The 27,085-nt window shown below is 39.6% G+C and overlaps 1 protein-coding gene across 2 annotated transcripts in view; it reads right to left on the bottom strand.

Annotated features, from left to right (window-relative positions):
- glra2 (glycine receptor, alpha 2) overlaps positions 1-25,380 on the bottom strand; it is a 185,970-nt gene extending 160,590 nt beyond the window's left edge. For both annotated transcript variants that reach the window (XM_072262324.1, XM_072262325.1), the window contains exons 1-2: positions 25,313-25,380; positions 24,176-24,312 (exon numbers count right to left, since the gene is read on the bottom strand). In XM_072262324.1, coding sequence (XP_072118425.1) covers positions 24,176-24,312; positions 25,313-25,380 — 205 coding nt within the window. The remainder of the gene's footprint in view (positions 1-24,175; positions 24,313-25,312) is intronic.
- Positions 25,381-27,085: the final 1,705 nt, after the last annotated feature.

The following is a 27,085-nucleotide window of genomic DNA, read 5'->3' as shown; positions in this document are numbered from 1 at the left end:
CCATCAGCCCTGCTAGTGTCCCCTTCTAATCAACTTTGGACAGCTCCTCTCTCATGCCCTGCATTCGCCTTCGCTCCCCTGCATGCTTGTCATCATACCTATTCACACTAATCCTATGCTTGCATTAATTCCATATCTCCCCAAGACTTGCTCATTCAAATATCTGCCCAGGTACCTTTATATGTTGTTACTGATCCTGCCTCCACCACCTCGTCTAGCAGCTCATCCCAGGTACCAGCTACTCAGTGTGTGAAAAAAATTACCCTTCAGATTCTCCCTAACCTCCTCTCTCTCACCTTAAACTTATGCCTTCTAGTTTTATACTCTTATACTCAATGCCTTAGCTAATGAAGGCCATATGCCTTCCTCAGTACCGTGTCTACCTGTGTGCCATTTTCGGGGAAGTATGTACTAAATAAATTAGCATTATATAACATGGTGTTATCTTAGTCCTTATTCACTCTTTGATCATTGTTGCGGAAAAGAAATATTATCTGATCATTATAGCGTAGTTGTCTGTGGCAAAGCTGAATACAAAACAGCCATTGTAATTTACTTATTGAGATAACAGCGTGGAGAATGCCATTCCAGCCCTTTGAGCCTTGCTGCCCAGCAATCCCCCGATTTGATCCCAGCCTAATCACGGGACAATTTGCAATGTAAAATAAACCTACCAATGCCTTTGGACTGAGGGAAGAAACCAGAGCACCCAGAGGAAACCCACACGGTCACTGAGAGAATGTACAAACTTCTTACAGGCAGTGATGGGAATTGAACCTTGATCACTTGTACTGTAAAGCATTGTGCTGATCACTATGCTACCATGCCTTCCCTACATTTAAAAAATGTACTTTATTGGGTAGTGCATTGGAAAATCTGAATTTGTGGCAGATAGCACACCAGATAAATGCATGTCTTTTAGTTTATAATTTCCATACTAATTAGCACTAATTAATGTTGTTTAAAACATCTAAGCAGAATTGCGAGAATTATTCACTGCCTAGCGTTTTGTGAGGTAGCAAATAGATGTGAAGCAAGTTCAGTAGTACTGTGAGGAACAGCAAAGGCTGTTTGGCCCATCAAATCATCTCTACCATTTATGTGCTGATCTCCTTGTGAAGTAGTTCGTCTATTATCTTCATCTATTCCCCTTTCCTATGTAGCCCTTAATATACTTGCCTGGCAAGCACCTATGTCGAGGCATCCTATTGAGAATGACAACACAGCAATTTTCACCGTGGTGAATCTTTCTTGCTCTTGTCTTTGATTGCATTCTTGTTTCAGAGTTTTCGCCAAGAAACTTTTAAGGAAAGAAGGAACATGGGAGGTAGACTGCAGATGCTGGAATTTCAAGCAACACACATAAAAGTTGCTGGTGAACGCATCAGGCCAAGCAGCCCAAAACGTCGACTGTACCTCTTCCTAGAGATGCTGCCAGGCCTGCTGCATTCACCAGCAACCTTTATGTGTGTTGCATGGGAGGCAGATGCTGCTGTTCCACCAACTTGTTAGTTTTCTGCAATTCAGGCACAGTCAGTAGGGAACAGGCTACCTAAGTTTCTCCATCAATGACACATTACAGCTAAAGCTAAAGAGGAAATGCTGCAAGTGATTGAAAACTGAATGCAAACAAGCTGCATTGGAAAGAAGCATGAGGTCAGCCAATATCCATGAAATACAACCTAGTATAACCTGGCCGTAAAACTACATTGTAAAAAATCACACCCAAAGTGTTGGGTGCTTTCTGTACTGAAATAAATTTTCCATGACATATATTTATTGACATTTTCTTTGGAAATAACGGTTGCTCAAGGGTCCTTAAAAAACATAGCACTGACTGATAAACGTTGTGCAGTTGAAGCAACATGCACAATACACTGGAAGAACTCAGTAGGTCAGGCAGCATCCGTGGAAACGAACAGTCAACGTTTCGGCCGAGACCCTTCGTCAGTTAGAAGCGAAGTCGATGAAATTGACGAGTTCAGTCCGGTGCTCCCAGTGCGGCCTCCTCTACATCGGTGAAAACCGACGCAGATTGGGGGATCACTTCGTCAAGCACCTCCGCTCCGTCCGCCACAGCAAACAGGATCTCTTGGCTGCCACCCACTTCAACTCTGCTTCACATTACCATTCTGATATGTCCGTACATGGCCTTCTCTACTGCCATGATGAGGCCAAACTCAGGTTGGAGGAGCAACACCTCATACACCATCTGGGTAGTCTCCAGCCCCTGGGCATGAACATTGAATTCTCCAACTTCCAGTAATTGCCTTTCCCTCTCTCCCCCCATCCCAGTTTCTCTCTGCCCCCTCCTCCAGCTGCCTATCACCTCCCTCATGGTTCCGCCTCCTTCTACTACCCATTGTGCTTTCCCCTATGCCTTCTTTACCTTTCTCCCCCACCCCTTGATCTTTCCCCTTACTGGTTTTTCACCTGGAACCTACCAGCCTTCTCCTTCCCACCCTCCCCCCCCCCACCTTCTTTATTGGGCCTCTGCCCCTTCCCTCTTCAGTCCTGACAAAGGGTTCTGGCCGGAAACGTTGACTGATCATTTCCACGGATGCTGCCTGACCTGCTGAGTTCCTCCAGTGTGTTGTGCATGTTGCTTTGACCCCAGCATCTGCAGAGTATTTTGTGTTTGTGCAGTTGAATATGCTGAGAGTACCAAGTATGTAAAAGGAGGGAAATTGAACATATGCACCAAGGAGTCAGTTCAACGCAGATTTGCAGGGAGCATGTAGCAAGTTGTAAACTCCTTACTCTGATGAGGAATGATTACCAGGACTATCCTGGTGGCATTCAATATATAGATACTTAGACAGTTTCACCATATTTGTTCAAAGAAACAGAACCATATAAAAAATAGTTAACTGTTCATAGTTTTGCCCTTAATATGAAGCAGTTTTCATGTGTTGCTTCTTAGAATATCTAATTGTAAGTTTCAATGAGCTACTGATTTTTTTTTAACATTTCTAAATATTAGGATCTTCCAGGAGGACCACAAGCTTGTTGTAGTGTTTGGAGCCTCGTGTTCCTCAATCACCCTGAGTGCTACATTGGCTGGAGTCAGGGCTTTAAGTTTTGGCTCTTGGAAAGGTCACCCCTGTCAAACAGGTCAAAGGGTAGAGGCCAGACTAAGAGCAGTCCACCGATACTTCAGGTTTGGGGGTTCAGCTCAATGCTAACAGGTCTGACCTGTAAAACAAAATTGTTATGGAAACTGCAATGAAGATTCCTTCTACATCTGGACATGATGGTACTCCTGAGTCTCCACCTGGGACTTGCATGACTGACAGTAGTGAAAAACAAGAGGAAGCAACTGACATGATAAAGGAAGACCTGAACCACCAGTTATGGAGGACCTTCATTGCTGCCCTGAACACCAGCAGCGTAATTGGCAGTAAGTAACCAAGTATTAGGATGCTTTACAGATTTACAACTAGAAGAGTTCTTTTTTATACCCATTCACAAAATGTAGGAATCATTGAGGAAGTCAGTACTTAGTTTCCATTCCAAGTTTCTCTGAAGATGGTGTAGGATGCCTTTTTCTTCAACTGTCACTATCCATGTGGTGAAGGCATTTACAAAATGCTAAAGGAACAGACATTCCAGTGGTACTAATGGGACAGCAGTTACTTCCCCAAGTCAAAACGATCTGACTTGGAGATGAACTTGTAGATGGCAAACCTTCAGTAGTAGTTGCTGCCCTTGTCATCGGCAATTTGGATTATGTTGTCAGACAAGTTTTGGAACGTTGTTGTCATGCTTCCTACTGTTTGTCTACTCTGCCACAGCATATGACAGAGTTAGAAGAAGTGAATGTGATGGATGGGGCACATTAAGCAGGTTGGTTTTAAACTCCTTGAGTTTTGTTCAGCTACACATATCCAGCCTGATTTAAAGTCTTACACATCTCCTTAATTCTATGTAAGCGGCAGAGCAGATTTGAGGACTCAGGAGTATACAGATAGAACATAGAATATTACAGCACAGTATATAGGCCCTTCAGCCCACAAGGTTGTGCTGACTTTTTAACCTACTCTAAGATCAATCTAATTCTTCTGTCTTACATAGCCCTGCATTTTTCTGTTATCCATGTGACCATCTATGAGTTTCTTAAAGGTCCTTAACATATCTGCCGATGCCACCACCCCTGTCAGAGTATTCATGCATCCACCACTCTCTGTGTAAAAAAAAATTACCTTTGACATCACTCTTATATTTTCCTGTAATCACTTTAAAATTATATCCCCTCATATTAGCTGTTTCTGTCCTGGGAAAAAAGTTCTGGCTAACCACATGGTCTATTTCTCAAAGATGTTACCTAATTTCTGACCAGCTAATATGAGGGGCTGTTTTGTGGTTGGCCTATTTACATTTCTCGATTATAATTATACCCAAAATCCAGAATGCTGACAGTATGAGGAGCTGGGTGAGAAGTGAGGTTGAAGGGTTGAAGAAAACAGGTAGAAGTTGCTGAGAAAAGACTGGCAGAAGTATAAACATTCCAGCAGAAGGCACCTGATTAGTGATTCTTCTACAAAACAAATTGCACTGCCACCTACTAACTGAAGCATCAACGTCATTCTTCGACTGGTGGACATGAATAAATTCATTACCGAGGAGTTGTAATTGGAAACAAACACTGCAATAATCAGTAAATAGCTGGTGCCCTGGACAATATTGGTAGATAGTCACTGATTCTGCAGTTGAAAGTCATTCACTGGGTATGAGAAACATCTCTTGCAGCAAAGCCTTGGAATTGACGTGATTGACTCCAATGGTTAGTCATTTTCCTTTGTGCAAAGCATGACTCGAGCCAATGGATATTTTTCTTCTAGATACCCACTGACTGCAATTTTACTTTGAACTCATTGACTATTGATACCAATCTCAGCCAAAGGCTAGTTATACACACCTCTCTAGTTCTATTTTATTATTCATATTTTGTTCAGAATAGTAATGATATTTGAACAGCAATGGCAGCGGAACATCTGAATATCAATTAACATATTGCTGGTTAACACAGGCTGGTTAAACCACACTATTGGTGATGCCTTCCATTGCTTTATTGAAGTTCAAGAGTTGATTAATGAGGCGGTAACTGGCTGTGTTGGATTTGACCTACTTTTAGTCACTAGGACATTCACATTGACAGATGATGCCAGCCTTGAAGCTGTAATTTGGTTAGAGATGCGTGAGCCTAAATTTATGGAGGCAGTATCTGATTAAACATTACACTGAAACCTTCAGAAGATAATTGATATGAATAAGCAGCATATGAAGCTGTGACAATCGAGAGTTCACTTAGAAATCTACTTAAGTTGGATGAAAGATAATCATCCTAAAATTTGATTTTCTGGTTATAATATCACTCAAAACTACATTTTTGAGTAAAAATAAGAACTTGATCTTTTTTTGTAATATGTTCTGTAACTTAATTTATATTTAACTCCTCAATTCCATGAAATATCGTGTAGTTTAGATAAGCAGTACAAAATAAAAGAAAAGATAGAAAACTTGAGAATAATCTACTGGTTCTGCAGATGCCAAAGGCTGCACTCCGAACTGTGATATAAGAGCTACAATTAGAAGTTGTGCTCATGTTAGCTACTGCTTCAGTGTAACAAAAGCGACAGTTTAGATCTGAAATAATTATGTTGGCTGATTGTGAGGATGAACATGGCATCTGCTGATACATCATAAGACAATTGCAGTTAAAAGGTGAAGGTGTTTAAAAATACAATACCCTAAGTCTAATATCTTCAGTTTCCCAGTGTATTGCTCAGACATCATTCAAATGACTTGTGTGTGTTTTGTAAGTATCAGTCATAGTTATATGTTTCCTCCACTGATTTTAGGATCACATCAACTCTTTCCCATTGCCAATAAGAGATAAAAACATGGGTAAGTTGAAATTTCCCCCAGATGATATGGGAAAATATTTAAATGGAGAAAGGCTAGTAATGATGATATTAGGCAGGAACATGGGAAATTACCTCCCCATTTCTGCTGTACATTTCCCTAAGAACAACTGTTCCCAACTTAGCTTCCAAGTTCCTGACTAATACCATCATAATGAATCCTTCTTCATTTAAATACTTTCCAATATCATCTGGAGGAAACGCACGTGGTTAGGGATAAATTGTCCCATTGAAGCAGGGGAAGAATGCCAGGGTGAAGTTGACAAGAATATTTAGTCAAGAGAAGGACGGAGGTATACTTAATGTTTAGGAAGCAAAAATCAGACAGGGGTCTTGAGCGTTATAAGGCGGTCAGGAATGAGCTCAAGAAAAGATTTAGGAGAGCTAGAAAGGTACATGAGAAAGTCTTGGAGGGCAAAATAAGGGAAAACCCTAAGGCATTCTACATATATCTGAGGAACAGGAGGATGACTAGAACAAGGCTAAGACCACTCAAGGATAAATAGGGAACCATATACTTGGATTTGGAGGAGATAGGGGAGGTCCTTAATGAATACTTTGCTTCAGTGTTCACAAGGGAGAGGGACTTTGACAATTGTGAGGTCAGCGTAGAAGATGCTGATGTGCTGGAGTATGCCAAGGTAAAGAAAGAGGCAATATTGGAAACATAAATCCTTGGGATTACTATGAGATATATCCCAAATTACTGTGGGAAGTGAGGCAAAAGTTTGCTGGGGTATTGATGTTGATCTCTGCATCCTTCCTGGCCACAACAGTAGTACCAGAGGATTGAAGGACGGCAAATGTAGCTCTGTTGTTCTAGAAAGATGACAGAGATAATACTGGGAATTATAAACCAGTACAACTTATGAGTCCTATGGCAAACTTATGGAGATGATTCTCAGGAACATGATTCATGAGCATTTGGAGAAGCATAGCTTTACTAGGTATAGTCAACATGGCTTTGTGAGGGACAGGTGATGGCTCATGAGTCTGATCGAGTTTTTCCAAAGAGGTGCCAAAACAGATTGATGAAGGTAGAGTAGTAGACATGGTATTTATGGATTTTAGTAAGGTCTTCGGCAATGGTGTTTGGCTCGTTCAAAGTCATGAGGCATGAGATCCATGGAAACTTGGCTGCATGGATTTAGAGTTGACTTGACCACAGAAGGCGGAGAGTGTTAGTTGATGGAGCATGTTCTGCCTGAGGTCAATGACTAGTGGTGGTCTGAAGGGGTCTGTACTTGGACCCTTCTTTTTGTGATTTTTGTAAGTGATTTGGATGAGGAAGGGCTAGGGTGGGTAAGTGAATTTACAGATGATATGAAGACTGGTGGAAATGTACATTGTGTGGTAAGATGCTGGAGGTTACAAAGGAATATTGACTAGATGCAGAGCTGGACGGAGAAATGGCAAATTGAGTTCAATTCAGTAAAGTGTAACGTGATATATTTTGCAAGGCTGAACTTGAAGACAAAGTACAAGGTTAGTGGCAAGATTCTTGGTAGTATGCAGGAACAGAGGGATCTTGGGACCATAGATCCCTCAAAGCTGACAGGGCATATGGTGATTTGGCCTTCATAAGCTGGGGGACTGAGTTCAAGAGCCACAAAATAATATTGTAGCTCTATAAAGCTTTGGTCACCCCACACTTAGAGTATTGTGTTCAGTTTGGTCATTTAATTTTAAGAAGGATGTGGAAGCCTTAGAGAAAGAGCAAAGAAGATTTACAGAATGCCTCCAGGATTTGAGAAGATGTCTTACGAGGATGGGATGAGCTTTCCTCGTTGGAGGATGAGAGATAACTTGATTGAGGTGTATAAGATTATGAGAGGCATAGCTAAGATGGGCAGGTACTACCTTTTTCTCCAGGGTGGCACAGCCATTCCAGGGGATCTCTATTTAAAGGAAATGGAGGGAAGTCTAAGAGAGTAGTAAGTGCTTGGAACACACCACTGGAGATGGTAGTAGAGGCAGAAATAATAGAGATTTTTAGATAACCACATGGATGTAAGTAAAAGGTAGGGCTATGGGTGGTGTAGGAAGGAAGGGTTAGATTGATCATGAAGTAGGTTCATATAGGTGAGCACAAAGTTGTGCACTGAAGGGCCTGGACTGTTCTGTGTTCTATTTTCTATGAAAGCCAGTAGAACTGAAACCTAGAATCATCAAGACCCCATATTGACCTCAGCAGATTCTGCCTTGGTTCTCAGAACCACTAAGTTTGAGCCCAGAGGTGAAGAATCTGCGCTCATAAGCCTTCATTGAATCCCTAATTAAGGCTTTCCTTCTCCCCATAAAACATCATACGCACCTGCTCTTAATGTCACTTCTGAAAACAATCAGGCACTTCATTTCACAACATAGAGACCTGTTTTTGCCTAAAGTCCCCACAGCGCTGCTCTACTAATTTTTTTAAATGTCTTTGGCCTAGTTCACTAGGCACAACTTTCTCCCCAGAAGATTATTGGATGGAATCTTTGACCAACGATGATCCTGGTCTTTGGAACCCTTTCCCTTAACATATTCTTCTTTTATCTTCAAACAATTCCTTAAGTCAACCCCCCTTTTATCAGTCTTCTTTTCGTCAGCTCTTCTTTGTCCACCAGCACATGACGTTCTTTCTTTAAATACAGATTGGGGTGGCAGTGTGGGGCAATGTCTTTTGTTATCTCAGCTCTGTTGAATCTTCGCCATTCTTAGTCCTCAGCACAACTGCAGGGATTTCTCAAATCAGTACATGCTTTGTTTTCAAAAATATAAATACATGGCTATTGTTAATTTGCAGGTTCTTCACTTGCCATCACCAATACTCTCATTAAATCCATACTTGAGTGAAATAATAAACAAACAATAATTTATACACTTCAGAAGTAGCATTTTACAAATCATTAATTTTGCATTAATTATGTCTAGATGAAGCATGTTAATTTACCCAAAATGAAATATCTGCTTCAATCAGATCTCCTCCGCATTAGTTATCTTGCTGATAGTGCTTTAGAATTTGTTTGGATCAACATTTTGCATGCAGTTAATTAATTATTATTTAACTATCTTATAAATTATTGAGCACATAAAAGTGCTGGGGTGAGACTTTTAACTCCCAAAATATGTGGATTTGTGTCAACCGGGATGCTAAGAATCTCAGAACTAAACTAAGCCCACATCAAATGTTCCTATTTCTAGTTTTCACCTCCCCAGAAGTTGTACTAATTATGTAAGTAACTTACTGGGGCTACATATGTTAAATTTGTCTATTTTATATTTAACCCAGGCTGCTTGGGTTAGCAAATCCTGTCAGAGAGTATTGGCTTCAGCACACAAATGCCTCCACAGCAACACACAAAAGGCAGGAGGAAGCATCCCTGGAGAGAAATGAACAGTTAGCATTTTGGGTCAAAACCCTTCATCAGGACTGGAAAGAAAGAGGGAAGATTGCCACTGTAAATAGATCATGGGATGGATGAAGCAAGAGCTGGCATTGATAGGTAGATCCAGGTTTCCAGCATCTGCAGTCTGCTGTGCCGTCAAATGCCTTCACATCACTGCTTGTGGGACCAGCGGAGCAAAACTATATCACTTTGATCTCACTAAACTAACAGGTTTTCTTGCAGGATTCTTCCCGAGCCATGAGCTCACACCACCCACCTTTTCAATTGCCTTGTTTCCCACACACCTTCATTGATCCCAATCCCTTTCTCCTCTGAATCCTATATCTCTGGGCCAAAACTCCTATTACTGCACTTTCTCACTTCTCAACCTTCCTGTATTTTCCTGACTGAACCCTTTGGATCTCACTCTCTTATCCCTGATTTCCGACCTTCTTCCCCTCTGTGTTAGTGCTGAGGAACGTGCAGCAACAGAAGCAAGATCGGCGGGAGAAGAGAGAACAGTGTGCCGGGCATGCGCAGCCCTCCGGTGAAAAATGATATTGTATCTGTTAAGTAGGGTCCATGGGCAATTCTGATTTGATGGAGACAGACGTGAAAGCACAGAGGAACATCTGGAGAAATTTCTGAAGAGCCAGTTCGCTGCTGTTGTTACTGTGCGGTGAGGCCTCAAAATCCTCAGCTTTGCCTGCTGTGGCAACCGAGATTGAGGTCAAATCGTTCGGACAGAGATGGCACTCAGTACTCGATGTCGGAGAGCTGATCGGAGGCTCGAAGTTTTCGGATAACTCAGAGTCGGACTGTGGTCGGGCATGGCTGGGAGAGTTTTTCTTCCTTCTCCCGTCTGCGTGAGATGTGGGACGTTTGAGAGACTTTGAACTTTTTACTGTGCTCATGGACTTCTTCATCAAGTTATGGTATTGTTGCACTGTTGTAACTATATGTTATAGTTATGTGGTTTTGTTAGTTTTTTCAGTCTTGGTCTGTCCTGTGTTTTGTGGTATCACACCAGAGGAAATATTGTATCATTTCTTAATGCATGCATTACTAAATGACAATAAAAGAGGACTGCGTGACTTCATAATCTAAAAAAAAGATTGCTAAATGGAATATAAATACTGATCAACCAGTATCCACTCTGTGACACAGTGGGCTTGCCATGGCATTTCCTTAGTCAATGCCAGTTAATTCAGAAAAGACCGGGAATTGAATCTGGCATCCTTCTGCTCTGGTAAGGCTCAGCTACTGCTGGGTAATCTCACTGATCAATGGAGAAAACACTGAAATGTGTTTTCAGACACGTGATACTTTTTGCAAGTGATGTGTGACACATAGGCTGCCCTATTAACAGAATTGGTAAAGAGAGGAAAGAAGGCACCCAAATTCATTTACTTTCAGCAACTTATTTAAATCATCTGTTCCACATTCAATAGAGCACATGCTTAGTGCATGTATTTTGGTCTCATAATTGAACTTCTTCAGCCCTGATATAATTCTAGTGGATCGTTACCATAGATCCTTCTTGTGAAGCAGTGCCCACATGTGAATTGATCAGAAGGCCACAAGCTGTGTAATGAAGGGCCAATTATATTCATTGAGTAATAGTGTCACAGAGTGACAAACAGCAGAGAGACAAGACCTCAGGCCACACCGACCACCAGTCACCTACGTTGACACCAATGCTGCTCTAACCCATTTTTTAAAATTCTCTTCAATTCCATCAACTTTCTTCCCAAATTCTACAACTCACCTGTGCACTGAGACAGTTCTCAGCGGCTGATCAAACCACAAACCTACGCATCTTTGAGTGTGGGTAGAAAGTGGAGCATCTATAAGAGATCTACATGTCACATAAAGAATGTTCAAACTCCACATGGATAGGACTGGAGGTCAGGATTGAACCCGAGTCATAGGTGCTGTGAGGCAGTGGCTCTATTAGCTACACTAGTGTGCCACCCTATTAGCTTACATTCCCATTTCTAAAAACGTTGAAGGGACTTCCTGCTAAAACGTTGATATATGGATGTTGGATTAGAATGGAATCAAATTTGTCTAAGCTATTGGAAATAACCCAAGACAAAACAAAAACTGAGATTAAAACCAGATAGGAAGACTAAATCAAGGGTAGGATATCACTCATAGAAATGCACCTCAATCAAATATCAACATACAACTAATAATGGGACATGCCTCTTCTAAATATCTTCCTGAACTTCCAATTAGTGTACAGAGTGGTTCTCCATATATATTTTCTTTTCCAAATATTGGACAAAACTTTTCTTCAACTTCTGCTTTCCTTTCCAAACTAGAGCAACCTTGACTTATTTTCCTAAATTGAAGTTCATGACATAAGTTTGGTGGATTCCTGGCAAGATTTCAGAACCTCTGACAACATTTGCACCTCATGCACAAAAGCCAAGAATGATCAAAAGGATTGTTCCTATAATCAGGGAGGAAATACCCAAGATACTACTTTTGGAAGCTAGAGCAGATGAGGCAGCTAAAGGAAATCTCTAATGACATCAAGAAGAATGGGCTTCATAAGTTACCATTCATTTCAAGGTTTGGCACTGTATTTCCAAGTCAGTACACGAAAGCCAACTAAAGAAGCAGGAAAATAGTGAAAATAAATTTTAAAAAATGGCTAACCCCTCAGAATAAGCTGAAAATGTTGGAAGTATTCTACCATGTAGAAACAAGATTGTGCCTATTTCAACTTAAACTGCCCTTCCGCCTACATTGGAGAACAAAAATCGATAGACATCTAAATGGAAAATGGACAAGTTTAGAACACAGATGAAGAGGAATTTCTTTTGCCAGAGGGTAGTGAATCTATGGAATTGATTGACACAGACAGCTGTGGAAGCCAAGTCATTGGGAATATTTAAAGTGGTGGTTGATAGGTTCTTGATTAATCAGGGCGTCAAAGGATACAGGGAGAAAGCAGGAGAATAGGGTTGAGATGGATAATAAATCAGCCATGATGGAATAACTGAGCAGACTTGATGGGATGAATGACCTAATTTTGATCCTATGTCTTATGGTCTTATAGAAGATCAAAAGCCTAGAAATTAGACCACCTATATCTGATGCATTAAAATTACATATTTAGTCTCAAAATGGAATATAATCTGTGCATAAAATGGTAAAATAGGTCAGAAGCAAGTTTAAAACAATGAAATTTACACACATAAATAAAGACTGTAGCGGGACAAGATTGGTTGCTGATGAAACCAGGCTCCATTCAGTGAAACTGCTGCCAAGTTGCTATGCAGCAGTCAAAAAAGAAGTATCAGCCCTGAAGGACACAATCCACAAGGCAGCCACTGACCAGTGGTGGAGAGAGAGGTTGAAGAAGATGGAGAGAGGGCTCTCTACCATGAGTTACAGAACTAATGTTGCACCTGACTGAAATAGTTAGAATTAGGAGTCACAATCATTTTGAGACAGTGACACCATTCATGTGTCCACCCTGCCAGGCTCTTAAGAATTTTATGTGTTCATTGAGATTAGCTTGTATTTTTCTAAACAAAAAAAGGGCATTAGAAAAATCTTTTCTTCAATCCCTCCTCACGATGTCCCCATCGCAAGAACCTTCCTCCAATTCCTTTGGTATGGACTCCAGAGCTATGCACAACATTACAATGTAGTCTCCGCTTTCTGATTCATTCATACTTCAAAGCTTTTTTCAACAATAGTTACATTTTCAATAACATTTTAATTACCAAATATCAACTATCTAGAAGTAATCCCAAAGTCCCACTCCCACATCTGAAGCAAATAAGAGCAGTTTCCAATAATACCTCAGTGCCCTAAGATCCAGCTCATTAAGAACACTGTATTTTGCCATACCCTCCAAACTTTCACAGAGACACATTCTTCTCTGACCTCACAAGTCTGTCCCCCCACTCTTCTGTCCTTCAAACACCAGAAAAGCTAAACCTTTCCTTCATTTCCAGCTGGTGCCCAATCCATTGACTGCTTGGTTGGAGAAACGGAGGCAGGATAGTCTTTGGGTTTACACCTGCTGTCTTGAGAGGATCTGCAGGTGGGGTGAGACCTCAACACTAATTAAATTCTGTCTTCAATGAATATTGTAAAGCAATGTCTCAGCTGAATTTAGTGAGCTGTAATTGTTGAATGCTGCTCTCCACTGGCAGTAACAATAAACAGGTTTGAATTTTCTATTCTTGGTTATTCATGTTGGCACAAGGGCAATTCTAGCATATACTGAAGGAACTACAAAAGATTCCAACTCTCCTCTACAACTTTCCTCTACTTTGGTCCAATCTATGTGGCCAGCTGATCATAATAAGATGTATGGCAATGATTGCTGCGCCCTTTTGATTATTACAATTTGTTCATCAGGGCAGGAATGTGATGATTTGGAAAAAGTTACAAATGGAATACTGTTTCAAAATGTTAGACCCCAGAGCGTCCAAGACAAATTGTTAAATTGAAACCAAATTTGGCTTTGTCATAGGAGGCAGATGTTCAGAAGATGAAGGTGGAGGGTTATTTTTGTGGCTGAGAGTGCACGACCAATGGACATGTTAATAGTGTGCTAAGCACGAGAAGCATAGTTTGGTAAAGTCATAGAGTACAAAAGAAGATCCTTTAACCCACCATGACCATGTCAACCAACAATTAATGAACTCCAATAATCCGATTTACTAGCTCTTAAATTACGGGAAGATAAAAACATTCTTTAGCTAGGACATAGAATATAAGAACAGAGATGGTGCAGTACAACTTTATAGAACACTGGTTTAGTCACAAATTAAGTAATGTGTGCAGTTCTGGTCACCACTCTACAGGAAGGCATACAAACAAAATAAAACATCCCGACTGATGACCAACCAATCCACCAAGTTAATCAATCAGCACTTAGCCAGTGACGTACATACAATCTGTAGAGAATTAAGAGTTATTTTTTTTCTGCCAAGACAGGTTAAATCAAAGGGAATTAGTAAATGCATCATGTATGACATTATTATACCAACATGAGCTAAACTGATACAATAACCATACCGATGGGTTTCATTGTAGACTGGCAACACACCAATCTGTTGAATCAGTTTTACTATTCTCAGCAATCCCTTCACTCCAATGTTCTTCTTTACCCATGCATTTCCTTACTTGATATTGGTAAGAGTTGCAATAACAGAGGAAAGCAAATTTATCCCAGAGAGAACACACCATAGCGCACTTCTCAATGAGCCTTACATTATTTTGACACTAGAACAATGCAGAATTAACAAAGTTATGTCATTGAAAAAATCGAATTCAATGTAATTTTTCTTTTCGTTATGCGTAACTAGGATCAAGTATACAAGCCAAACCATTGTCTCTCCCTTAGCCAAAGTAGTGAGCTGGTGCAGCAGGCCAAAAATGGAGACACAAAGGCAAGGTAATCAGGAGAATTTATGATTATAGGGAAGCAGTGCCCCATTCATCACGTCTGGCAGTAATGTGCCCTTCAGTTTTAACTAAAGGAATTGTCAAATCTATTATAAGATACCACTGAGGGTGAATTGTATCTTCTCTGTTCTAGTGCATATACTGATTAATGTAAGAATGAAGTAGCCTTAGTGGACTCAGTGGTGAGTAAGTACACCTGATCAATATTAAGCAAAGCTAATAGCAACCACTAAAGCCAACAGCATATTGAACCATAGAGTATACCTTCAGAAACAGGCATGGTTCTCAGCACCAGTAAACTTTTCAGAAATTCAAGTACTGAAGCAGTTCATTGAGAAATCATAAGCTAATCCTCTGGAGCTCCGGGGTATCAGGAAACTTAGACGAGACAATGGAAAGACGGAGTCTGATAGCCAATAAAAAAGATAGAAATATTTAAGGCACAGAGATAATACAAACGAATATTAAATTTAGCTCTGGGGGTAGATCCAGGCAGCATAAGTTCGAATATGGAAGATATTTAGTAGATGGTAAATTATTCTGCACAACAGCATAAGTAGTTGAAATCTAATTTAGTAAAACATCCTTGAATAGTTCCTGGAAATGTTAACTAATGTGAGGAAGGACATTAGTATCACTTCAAAAACTACTGGAACAGATAACTGAAACTTTAATCAAAGATCAGCTTTTAAGAGATGCCATAGGAAGTGCCTTATAGATGCACAGAGACCCATAACTGGAAGGGTACAGAGATCTCTGATGATGCCAAGGCTAGGAAAGGAGGCACAAAAAGAGGATTTTAATATAAGGATGAGAATATTCAGACTGAAGCATCATCAATTAACGTGGAGGTTAGCAGACACAGGGGTGATGCTGGAATACTGGTTTATGGGCAGCAGAAACTAGGATGAATTCAACTGCACATGATGGAACAAGAGATCATTGAAAGAATTGTGTCAAGGAGTAACAAAGACACTTGCAAGGGCTTTAGCAAGGATTGTGGCATTCACCATAATGAGAAGGTTGTTTTGTCCGATATTGGAGCTCAATCAAGAATTGAGACAAATCAGCGTAGCAACTGCAAGGGGAACAAAAGCAGTGGGTGGATGATATACAGTAGTAAACTAAGTATAATGCTCTGGTTATTCAAGAAGCAATAACACAACAGTGAAGAGAGACATTATTAAAAGCATTTAGAGAAGGATGGGGATCATACAAGAGCCATGCTCCCAGACTGGACAACAGAAACGATGATAGGAGATGTTTTGCACCATCATGTCAAATGTTGAAGGAAAGTTGAAAGCAAATATAGAGTGATATTTTACCATGACCACAAGTCATTTGTGACTATGTGAAGGGCTGCTTCACTGCTATGGCAGTACCGTGAACTAGATAAAACCACAGTGCTGTTGGAAGATAGGCATGGGTGTATGAGACAACAATGCATTCAAAGAACTTAGGGATGTTAAAGGAGGCTTGAGTGAATCAACAAAAAGAATTAGATAGTGTCATGCAGTAACACCTCTAGAATAGTTTTAAAGAATTAAGATAGGCAGAATTAACATACCACTTTTGAAGTGTCAATTGCAGAGATGGGTAAATTGATTGATACATTTACAGACTCTGGGCATCACAGACAACGTCCACAATTATTGCTCATTCTTAATTTTGTATAGTGAACACTTATTTGTCTTTGCTCATAGTATTACTGGGCTTGGAGTCCCACAATTAAAATCCATCCACATTAAGACCATCATATATAGGTATAAGGAAATTGCATATCCCAGCTCACAATTACTACTCAGCACATTGAAATTATAGTTTGGGTGCACAAATTGTCAGCGTGCTTTGTTCTAGTAGAACCAGTCAGCCTGCTACATGACTTGGAGGAAGCCTGTAAGTGCTCTCATTAACCTTTTGCCTTGGTACTTCTTGGTGGATCAGGATGCAGTTTGGGAGGTGCTATTTGATGCAAGTAATAGCTGTGCACATCATTTTGATGATGATCTTATATTAACCTATTATGTTAATTTCTGGACTTTAAAATCACCTTTTGCCCCAACAAATGCAACTTACCGCAGATTTTGATCAATCTTGCTTATCTTTTCCTATTCAAATAAAATGGGCATATTCAACCCTGCCCACTTCGACCGTATACAACCATTCTTGCACTTGCCCATTGAAGTCTCACATAGATTAGCAGAGTGCAATTTTACTTTCATTTTGAACATGCAAGAGGTGCTTTCAAAAAGATAAATCAAAGTCTGGTAGCATAATTTAAGCTTATGAGGAACATAAGCAGCATTATGAACCTGTTCTGCAAAGTAATCTCTTTTTCTATTGCACCTTCTATATAAATCTATGAACATGGAGCTGTATCAGTACCCAACAATGTCAATAAAAAAGAGGTTGTCTGACTAGCAAACATAGGTAGATTTGTAGGTACCTTTGTTACTTTTATATATTTTAAAATTATATAAAATAGTCCTCCTTTAGGCCTCAGTTGGGAAATTTAGATCTACACTATCCCACGTTTACCATGCATCAGACTGCAAGATGCTTGCAGACATTCTTTCTCTGTGACTCAGTTGAGAAGATGGTACTATTCATTCAACTCTTGGTAAAATCCTGTCAACCACTATATCACCAGCCAACAGCTACTCCTACCAATTTATTAGGAATAATAGAACAGAGACATGTTGGTGAGGTCAGATTATTAACACCTGCACCTCACTTCACAATGCTTCTCTAGTTATTTGAACTGGGAAGGTACATTGCTGACTCCAGTAATTGCTTGTCATTTTCCACCCAGAGTTAAACTGGAGTCCTACATGTTGTAGTCCTTCCTCACCTCTGAAATCATTTTAGTACCCTCTTCTCTAGGTTTCTTATGGACCTTCAACACCTCCTTAAAAAAGTGAGGACTAACACATACATAGGGAGAAGGTTAATCATAAGCAATAGGTACACAGTTTCTTTATATAACACAAGTGGAAGATTTTCCATACCGTTTGAGCTGTGGATTAACATTGTTTATTCAAATTCACAAATGATTCTTTACATTTGTATTCTATGGCCTTATTTTTTTCCTAAATTTTCATAATCTTTTCATTGTATTCTTTAAAATTTATATATCTAAATCATGCTTCTGATATATAAGGCTTTAGAGTTTTATATTTTAGAAAATATTTACCTAGCTTTCCTCCCAAAAATGTGTTACATCACTTTTTTTTTCTGTGTAAGATTTTAACAAAAATTTCTCTGCTTCATTCACTAACCATCAATTTCCTGAAGTTACTTACAACCCATCTGCACACAAACAATGTTCCTATTTCTCTGATGTCTTCAAATATTAATATCCTCTTCTCTGGTCCAGATCATATAAAGTAAGAGCTGAGAGACTACTGGAGGACTTCAACATCCTTCTAGTCAGAAGATATATGTACATATTACTCACTGGTTTCAAATGACTAATTATGCATTTAACAATATTCTCATTAATATAATATGCCTTGAATTTATCACAACTTTCTTTTATGACGGGTCTAAAAAAATTACAAGGAGTATGAAAGGAAAATTGACTTAAATACATAAACATTGCATTCCTTTGTCTGTATATTCTGCTATGTCATCAAAATATTCTGGTGGGATTAATGGATATAATTTTCATAGCATTATATGGAAAGTGAAACAGACAAAGAGGTCACTTGGCCTAATGGTTCATAATGGTGTTTATACACCTCATAAACTTCATATCACTCTCCTTCATCTAATTTAATCAGCAACATCATCCATTCCTTTGCTCTTAATACTTAATCTTATTACATTAATCCCATTTAATTCTCCCTATTTTCCCATCAAAGTCATTTCCTCCTCCACCCCTTCAGATGACTATTTCATTGATTTTGGCTGTGCATTCCTGAATAGAAGTCATCAAAGGCTAGTGAGTTTTCCACTGAATGGCCCTGCAGCATTTTAAGACCTTCCTGCTGATCTATAATATCCTACTTCTCCACCTCTTGTTCTTGAGCACCTAATTTACACTATCATACAAGTTTGAGTAAATCAAAAATAAAACCTATTTAGTCTTTACTCCTCCTTTGCTCAGCAGGGAGTTTATTTTTTTTACAATTGATCCTACCATTATGTTAACTGATCTCTTGCTTTATCATTTTACATTGCTTGCTAGATTCTACGACCAGTCTATTGAAGAAGATGGAGGTGAGGGGTCACTCCCTCCAACAAGCAATCAAGTCCTTGTCGAATGCAGCAGCAATTGGATTTGGATTAAAACGAAAGACAACAACTGGGCTGCAAGATGAAGACAGGAGGGTATGGAACTGAGGGGGGTGTATCTGGGACACCAGGTAACACCGTTGAGCTCTCTGGAGACGCCATGGGCTTACCAACGAAACATCAAAGAAGGAGGGTGCCCACCTGATGACCCCGATGATGTACCTACCCTCCCTCCTTGTCACCACTCCAAGCCCATTGAGAGTGCCGACTTACCATAGGGATTGAAACATCAAGTCCTAGTAGCTCTACCTCTTTGTATCTGCTTAATATGCATTTTACTTTCCCTTTGCTAAATATGACATTATTGACTAGTTATGTTAGATGCATCTTGGATTTAACTTTTTTCTTTGAATTCATGTTTTTCATTTATTCAACGAATTTTACCTTTGTTTTGCTTTATTTATTTCTGAAAACGTAGTTTGTACAGTTTTGGTAAAAATATACCCTCTCTTTGTCCAAAGTACATTTTGACATGCATTTTCTATTTAATTGTGCTATTCCCCTTTAAGCCTCAGTAAAATTCATTTTCTTTAACTTAAGTACATCTGCCTATAACCATTGCTTTTTTTTTCACTTTAAGTCTGAAACTAATTATATTATGATCTATATTCTCTTGTTGCTTTCTTCTATTATCCTACCTCTTGATCAATTTCATTTTGAATAAGTAAATTCTGAACACATTCTATTTTAGACAAAAGCCATACTAATCCAGAAGCAATCCTTAGCACAATTAAAATTCTTTCTCCTTTCCAATTTACATTACCTTTATTTGACTCATCTTTGGAAAATTAAGCTTATCCATTAATATCACTCTGCCTCTATGTTTAGCTCTATCAATCACATAACTTTCTTTGGCTTCACTGCTTAGTGGTCTATAATAAACATATAATTGTGCACTAATTGTGTTTAAGTGCTTTAATTTTAGATAACTAGATTCACATTTTACAGTGTGCTTGCAACCATGGCTTTTATAACCATTATTTTGTTACAAAATTAATATCCTCCAATGGTTTCCTACTATATTGTTGGAAATTTACAAAGCATGTTATCCATTGCAATATTTAAAAATATCACATGGCAAAATTGAGGTTTTGCAATTGCCATACCTATTTGATACATAAGAGTATCTTCTTCTGATATTTCAAAACTCTAGCATAGAGACACACTACCATTTTGCTAGACAGATTTATTGACATCTATCTGTATTGATTGCTGTAAATGGAATATTTACAGTAAATTCAAGAAAAAGTAACCTTAGTCATAGGAAGACAATCTGTGTGTGAAAACAATACCTTTCATCAAAAGGCTGCTCAATCTATGGGAGTAGATGGACTACGATTTAGCCAATTCATTCATTCGAAGATTATTGCAAATTGAGACTTTTTTTACAACATTTTTTCCTATTTTTGTCCAGATAAAGTATTGCAATTGAGTAGTTAAAAGCAACAAAGCACTGAATCACCATTTCATATCTAGATAAGCAATTGTGAAGATATGACCAAAAATATCTGCAACAATGTAGACTAGTTCAGTTCACCTAGTTCACAGTGAGTATCAATCATGAATTTACAATAATCACATTTAATTCTCCCAATATTCCCATTAAATACCACCCCCTTATATTCTACCACTCACTTGGGGCAATTCACAATTAATCTACCAGTCTGCACATTTCAGAGATGTTAGAGGAACCAGATCACGCAGAGGAAATCCATGAGGTCACAGGTAGACTATGCAAACTACTGTATCTCCAGAGAATTTTTTGTAAACTCTCCCTTTATACCCTGAATCATTCAAAGTTAAGGGACTGGAACTAAACATCCACCGTCAGGTTAAGAGCAATTTAGAAATTCATAGCACAAAATGTGTCACTTGGCCTATTGCAACCCTGCTAGCTAAAAAAAAAAAAGAGCTTTTCAGACAAATTCTATCTCCTAGTCTTATAGAGTGTAAAAAATCAGGTGTCATTTCACAAATTTTACACATGAGACAAGGATTCCAGCCTCTCTTTCAGCACCAGACTATCACTCTTCATTAGATGAAGAATTGTTACCTCAACTATCCTCCTACACATTTTAATTAACAGTTTTCTTTCTTCCTGCTTCTTGATAAAGGCTATGAAGTAAAATTACAGAATGCTTTACTCTTATAAGCTGCCTTTTACTGTCATGTGAATGAAACCATTAACTTCCATTTCTGCACACCTACTCAATATGAACACACAATTATTAAATTGTTCATTACATATTCAGTGGGAATGGAAAGAGGAGGAGATTTCCCCAATAACTCAGCTTGCTTCACCAAATAAATCAAACTTAATTCTGTAAAAAAAAATGCTGTTAATTAATTTCAGAAACTTGTTGCAATACAGTACTCTTCATTTGCTTGAATCACTGCAGCTAAACCAGAATCCAGGAAATGCAGAAGAGTGCACCCTGACTGATTGGCATCCAATCAACCAACCTAATCATTCAACGCTTAGCCAGTGATGCACAGAGGCTGCTCAATGCACCACAGCAACTCACCAAAACTCCTGCAATAGTGCTTCTCAACTATCAAATCTAACACCTACTGTAGTAGGTCCATAGGCTCATCTCTTGCAAGTTCCCTCCTGAATCACATATTCTAAATATATATCATGCCCTATTTGTCCTCACTAGGTTTAAACTGCATATCTGCCCCCTAACATCCTGCAGGGTGCATTCATCACAGGGACTGAGGAGTTCAAAAGATGGTATCTTAGCCCCTTCTCATGGGTAATTAGATTCAGGTAACAGTGCTGGCTTTCCAGAATCGTTCTCATTTTCTTGATCAACAAAACAATAAAGCACATCTGCAGCCAACAATGAAGAGGTCTTTAGAGAGTTGTCTGAGATGAACGTGTATTTGGCGTTTCTAAATCCCAAACGTAACATTGGTTAATCTATTTTATTGTTATTTCTTATTGATAGCTTAGTACAACAGATTATTCTAAGACAATAGACAATAGACAATAGGTGCAGGAGTAGGCCATTCAGCCCTTCGAGCCAGCACCACCATTCACTATGATCATGGCTGGTCATCCATAATCAGTACCCTTTCCCTGCCTTCTCCCCATATCCCTTCACTCCGCTATCTTTAAGAGCTCTATCTATCTCTTTTTTGAAAGAATCCAGAGAATTGGCCTCCACTGCCTTCTGAGGCAGAGTATTCCACAGAACCACAACCCTCTGTGTGAAAAAGTTTTTCCTCAACTCCGTTCTAAATTGTCTACCCCTTATTCTTAAACTGTGGCCTCTGATTCTGGACTCCCCCAACATCGGGAGCATGTTTTCTGCCTCTAGCATGTCCAATCCCTTAATAATTTTATATGTTTCAATCAGATCCCCTCTCATCCTTCTAAATTCCAGTGTATACAACCCCAGTTGCTCCAATCTTTCAACATATGACAGTCCTGCCATCCCGGGAATTAACCTCGTGAACCTACGCTGCACTCCCTCAACAGCTAGAATGTCCTTCCTCAAATTTGGAGAGCAAAACTGTACACAATATTCCAGGTGTGGTCTCACGATAGCCCTGTACAACTGCAGAAGGACCTCTTTGCTCCTATATTCAATTCCCCTTGTTATGAAGGCCAGCATGCCATTAGCTTTCTTCACTGCCTGCTATACCTGCATGCTTACTTTCAGTGACTGATGAACAAGGACACCTAGATCTCATTGTACTTCCCCTTTTCCTAACTTGACACCATTCAGATAGTAATCTGCCTTCCTGTTCTTGCCACCAAAGTGGATAACCTCACATTTATCCACATTAAACTGCATCTGTCATGCACCTGCCCACTCACCCAACCTGTCCAAGTCACCCAGCATTCTCATTACATCCTCCTCACATTTCACACTGCCACCCAACTTTGTGTCATCTGCAAATTTGCTAATGTTATTTTTAATCCCTTCATCTAAATGTATATATAATGTATAAGAGTAAGAGTTAAGAGCAAACAATAGACAAGACTGGAGAAGAATGACCGATTTCTCCCAAATATAATGTATTAGTGAATAATTTAGGTTTATATTACAGTTTGAGTATCATGGTACTTATTGCTGATGCTCCATTTTGTTTCATTTTAGCTTTTACTGAGTTGTTATTAAATTGCCCAGTTGCTGTCTTTCCTCTGGGTTATCAGTCAAGTAACATAACTATGTGTTGTTGCACCCAATCATGAATTAATCTGATAATTTCTACTAGGTACACTTAAACAGCATTGGCCTCCTCGATCTGCACGTTGGCAACATCCATATTAACAGGACTTCAAATTACTCCATTTTTGTGATGTTGTATTTGCAGGTATTGGAATAAGGAATATTAACATGGAAACAAAATCTGAAGAACACCGATAATCCATTGTGGATACACGATCCACACTACATACTGATTAACCAAATTGCTCTACGTATATGGCAGCTTCTTGGATGCTGTTAAGTATGCATAAATATTCCAAGATCTATCGTTATTCATCAGGTGGAGTACTAACTGTAAGCATTCATAGATATATCGTGATCTCTCCTTTACAAACGGGCTGTCTGTAACTCAAATGCTCAACATATTTCAACGGCAATTTCTTTCTCTTAATCCAAATATTTGTTTGTGGTTTTGAGAATAAAAGACTAAGAACTAATTAGTTTCTTCTTTAGCTTTACCACGGTTTACGTAACCCAAAAAACAGCATATTCTAATGAACATGATGTCAACATCGTAAGCAGGGCACAGAACTAGCACATTCTTCGCGTATTCCCCAACCCCCCCCCCCCCCCCCCCAATGCGTCTGCTCATTCCAGGCATTCAGGCTGAAGGAGGTATTAGCATATGAAAAATAGCACCAACATGCCTGGAGAACGGACAAGCCCTTCCAAATGATAACGTCACGTTTGCATCTTGGGGATACTGTATTCTAAATTGAATTGGACAGATGCTGCAGCCTGAAGTTGCTACACTTTGTCCAAAGTTGACGACAGGGGTCTTCTAAAGGTAGCCTAAACAAAGCTGCTACGCTAAATCCCCTCTTACACAATTTATTCTTTAGTAGACTCAAAATGCGAAGTTCCAGAACGGACCAGATAATGGACAGGGTACTTCTTGATGAATTTACATTGGGCGTCCTTTTACCTTTAAAATTCGGTCTGATTCGGGCGTCGTATCCTGACGTCCTTCCCATCAGCTTGTCCAGAAAATCTGAGGGGGACATGGTCTGCGAGGCCGGTTTGGTTGAAGACCTGGAATCATGTTCCTTGGAGAGAGCTAACCTAAAGAACACACAAATCGGCATTAGGACGATACGCGCTAACAGTCTGCTTAAAATACACAGACATTGCTCCGTGTTGTGCTGGAAAAAGACAGCCAATTTGAATGAAAATATGTTGGGTTTCTCCCAGTGTCAAATAAATGATTAATATGTCTAGCAAAAAGTGTCTCCAACCTGATTTCCTTTTCAATTACCCACACATTTTCCTCAAAGCTCATACTTTTAAAATTAATGCCAATAGTTACTTTCAGAGCAAGATATATATCAGACAGATTTTAATCTAAACACGTTTCAAGCTGCTGAAAGCCATATTACCAAAGCTTTTGGGACGCAATTGGGATGCATAAAAAGTAGTACAGAGCTGTACAGTCAGACCTCCCCTCCCTAAATATGCACAGATGAATACTTAATACTGGCGGTTTACATTTATTGTGAGCACTATGATGGATTCTTTGGGGACCACCTATTATTTACACATGTTCGGACCAATCAACTGGTTCTCTCTGCTCAAACATCGAGAAAGCAAATGAAATCGCGAGGCTACATTTCCAAATACTTGCGATTATCTAAAAACAGCTTCGGGAACGGAAAATAATACGGAATTTCCAGAACTTCCGCTAAAGATCACAGGCTGGCGAATGAGAGGGGATAGTTCTCGCCCTCTACGAAAGAAAAGGGTCATCAAATTAGGGGGGCGGAAGATGGTGTGGGGGCAGTTTTACACTGAGGTAACCTCGCGTTAAAGACATCAACTTCTAGCCTGTACACAACAATACTGGGGCTTCCATCAGTCACAGACCCCTTCGCCGCATGCTGGGGATGCTTTGTTACTCCAGTATATGCTCACAGGATTAAGACACATAGAAATTCTTCTCATACGTGCTAGGCAATTCCCTATTGTTCGAATTGCCGACCTGGCTGTGCTTATAACGTGCAGAAAAGCAGAGAGGCGCAAACACGAGACAATCCGTGCAGTATCCCCCAATAAATGACAGCCATACCTGAAGTTGCTTGTTTCTAAGATGCACGCAAACACCGTTGTCAGGATTTTCACAACTGGTCGATTCATTCCGCCAAACTCTTATCTCTCTGTCTGTGTGGTATCGAGGGCAGTGTTCTGGAAATAACGTCCCTCCCCACCCCACCCCACCCCTTCCTAAAAAAATAATCGGCAAATCGTGTGGGAAAGTCAGATCCAACGCTTTCCTCCCAAACTGTCGGCAGATGGAATTGGGTTGATGCAGGCGGAGAGGGAACAATGCAGGACATCAGTCCTCAGTATCATCGTGTGGTAGGAGACTTGGAGATCGTGCTGCTGCTGCGGGGAGTGAAGAGCGTCAGAATGGCATCTTTTCCCAAAGCCCCTCCGTAAACACGACGTCAGGGAACTGGAGGAATCAAACTTCATGTTAAGGGAAGCGTTTGAGCTTCGTCTCACCTCCCGGGAAGCGACAGCACCATATTCGGTATACCAGGGGTTCAGAGGGGTGGGGATATTGGGGGTTGGGGTAAGGGGCTGGAGGGCTGCTCAAATGGAGAGCGGGCCAGCCACTGGAGCAATAAGAGCTTTAACGCAGCCGTTGCATTTCAGCACTTGGATAGCTCCCGGAGCTTCCAATTCCGACAGCACGCATGTCCACAAGCCCCTTTAAAGAGACGTGACCGGCTTGTAAAGGAGCTCGAAGTGATTATATGGAAATGGCAAATACACGTCCACGCCGATCAAGAATCAGTAAAGTGATATAGATCGAAATCCCTTTCCTCATTCGCCTTCTGCTGTCTGTTAATGACTGTGGATAACTGTGCATGCGATGTGCCTCCAATTCAAATGCATCAAAACCATTTTGTGAAACTCGGAGCTCGTTGCTGACTGGTTAGCTTGGTATTTTTTTTTCTAAAACTGTTTTGACGCCCACCTGTTAATACAAAGTTGTTCCACTCTCGTTCTTAAGGATTTCTGTTTTAGGACTCGCTGCCCAATACGTTTTCACAGTATCTTGAAGGGCGGGAATAAATGTTCCGGATAAACAGCGGACTGTTAAGGAACTGTTAAGTTTTATATGGGAATAAGATGATGATCTTTTGTACTGTTTTATGTTTGCAGATGTTTATAAATAAAATGTTCACTCAATGGTCTTGCAAGTAATAGTCACTCAGTCCGTTTGGTTGCTTTTTGCTTTACCCCATTTGCGATTAACTAAATCCGTGTAAGTCCTATTCGTCGTTGTTAGATCAATTAGAGTTTGATGATTCCCGGTATTTATTCGTGTGTTATTTTATTGAATTACCTCTTTTTTTTGAGAATGACTTTATTCTAGTTTCTAGCTTTCAAACTTAAACCATAAAATAGATTACAATTTAAGAAATGTTTCTTTTAGTTATCTGGCATTTTTTCACTACAAATGCCCGAAGCAGCTCATATTGTGCTTTATAAACTGCGTGTGACCACACGGAAGAAGCTCAAGATTAAGGGAGGAACATCGTGTGGAACCTAAGGCACTTTGTAGAGTTATGATCATTGAATTAATTTTCTTTACTTAATAGTAAATGCATTAAGCTTTCAAATAAACGTACGTGTTGTAAATTCTCTTTACTAAAATTACAAATTAAGCCAACTGACTGAAACTAATCTGAATTATTGAAATCTTATCGTTTTCAATTATGCATTTTACACATCAGTAAATTCTAGTATATCCAATTTGTGACTCTACAAGGCGATGATAAGAGATCGAATAAGAATCACAAAATGGAACTCACGGGTCGATTAAGATTTT

This window comes from Mobula birostris, chromosome 6 (assembly GCF_030028105.1).
Source record: "Mobula birostris isolate sMobBir1 chromosome 6, sMobBir1.hap1, whole genome shotgun sequence".
NCBI lineage: Eukaryota > Metazoa > Chordata > Chondrichthyes > Myliobatiformes > Myliobatidae > Mobula > Mobula birostris.
The sequence above is the reverse complement of the archived record's forward strand: the minus strand, read 5'-3'. Positions and strand labels throughout refer to the sequence as shown.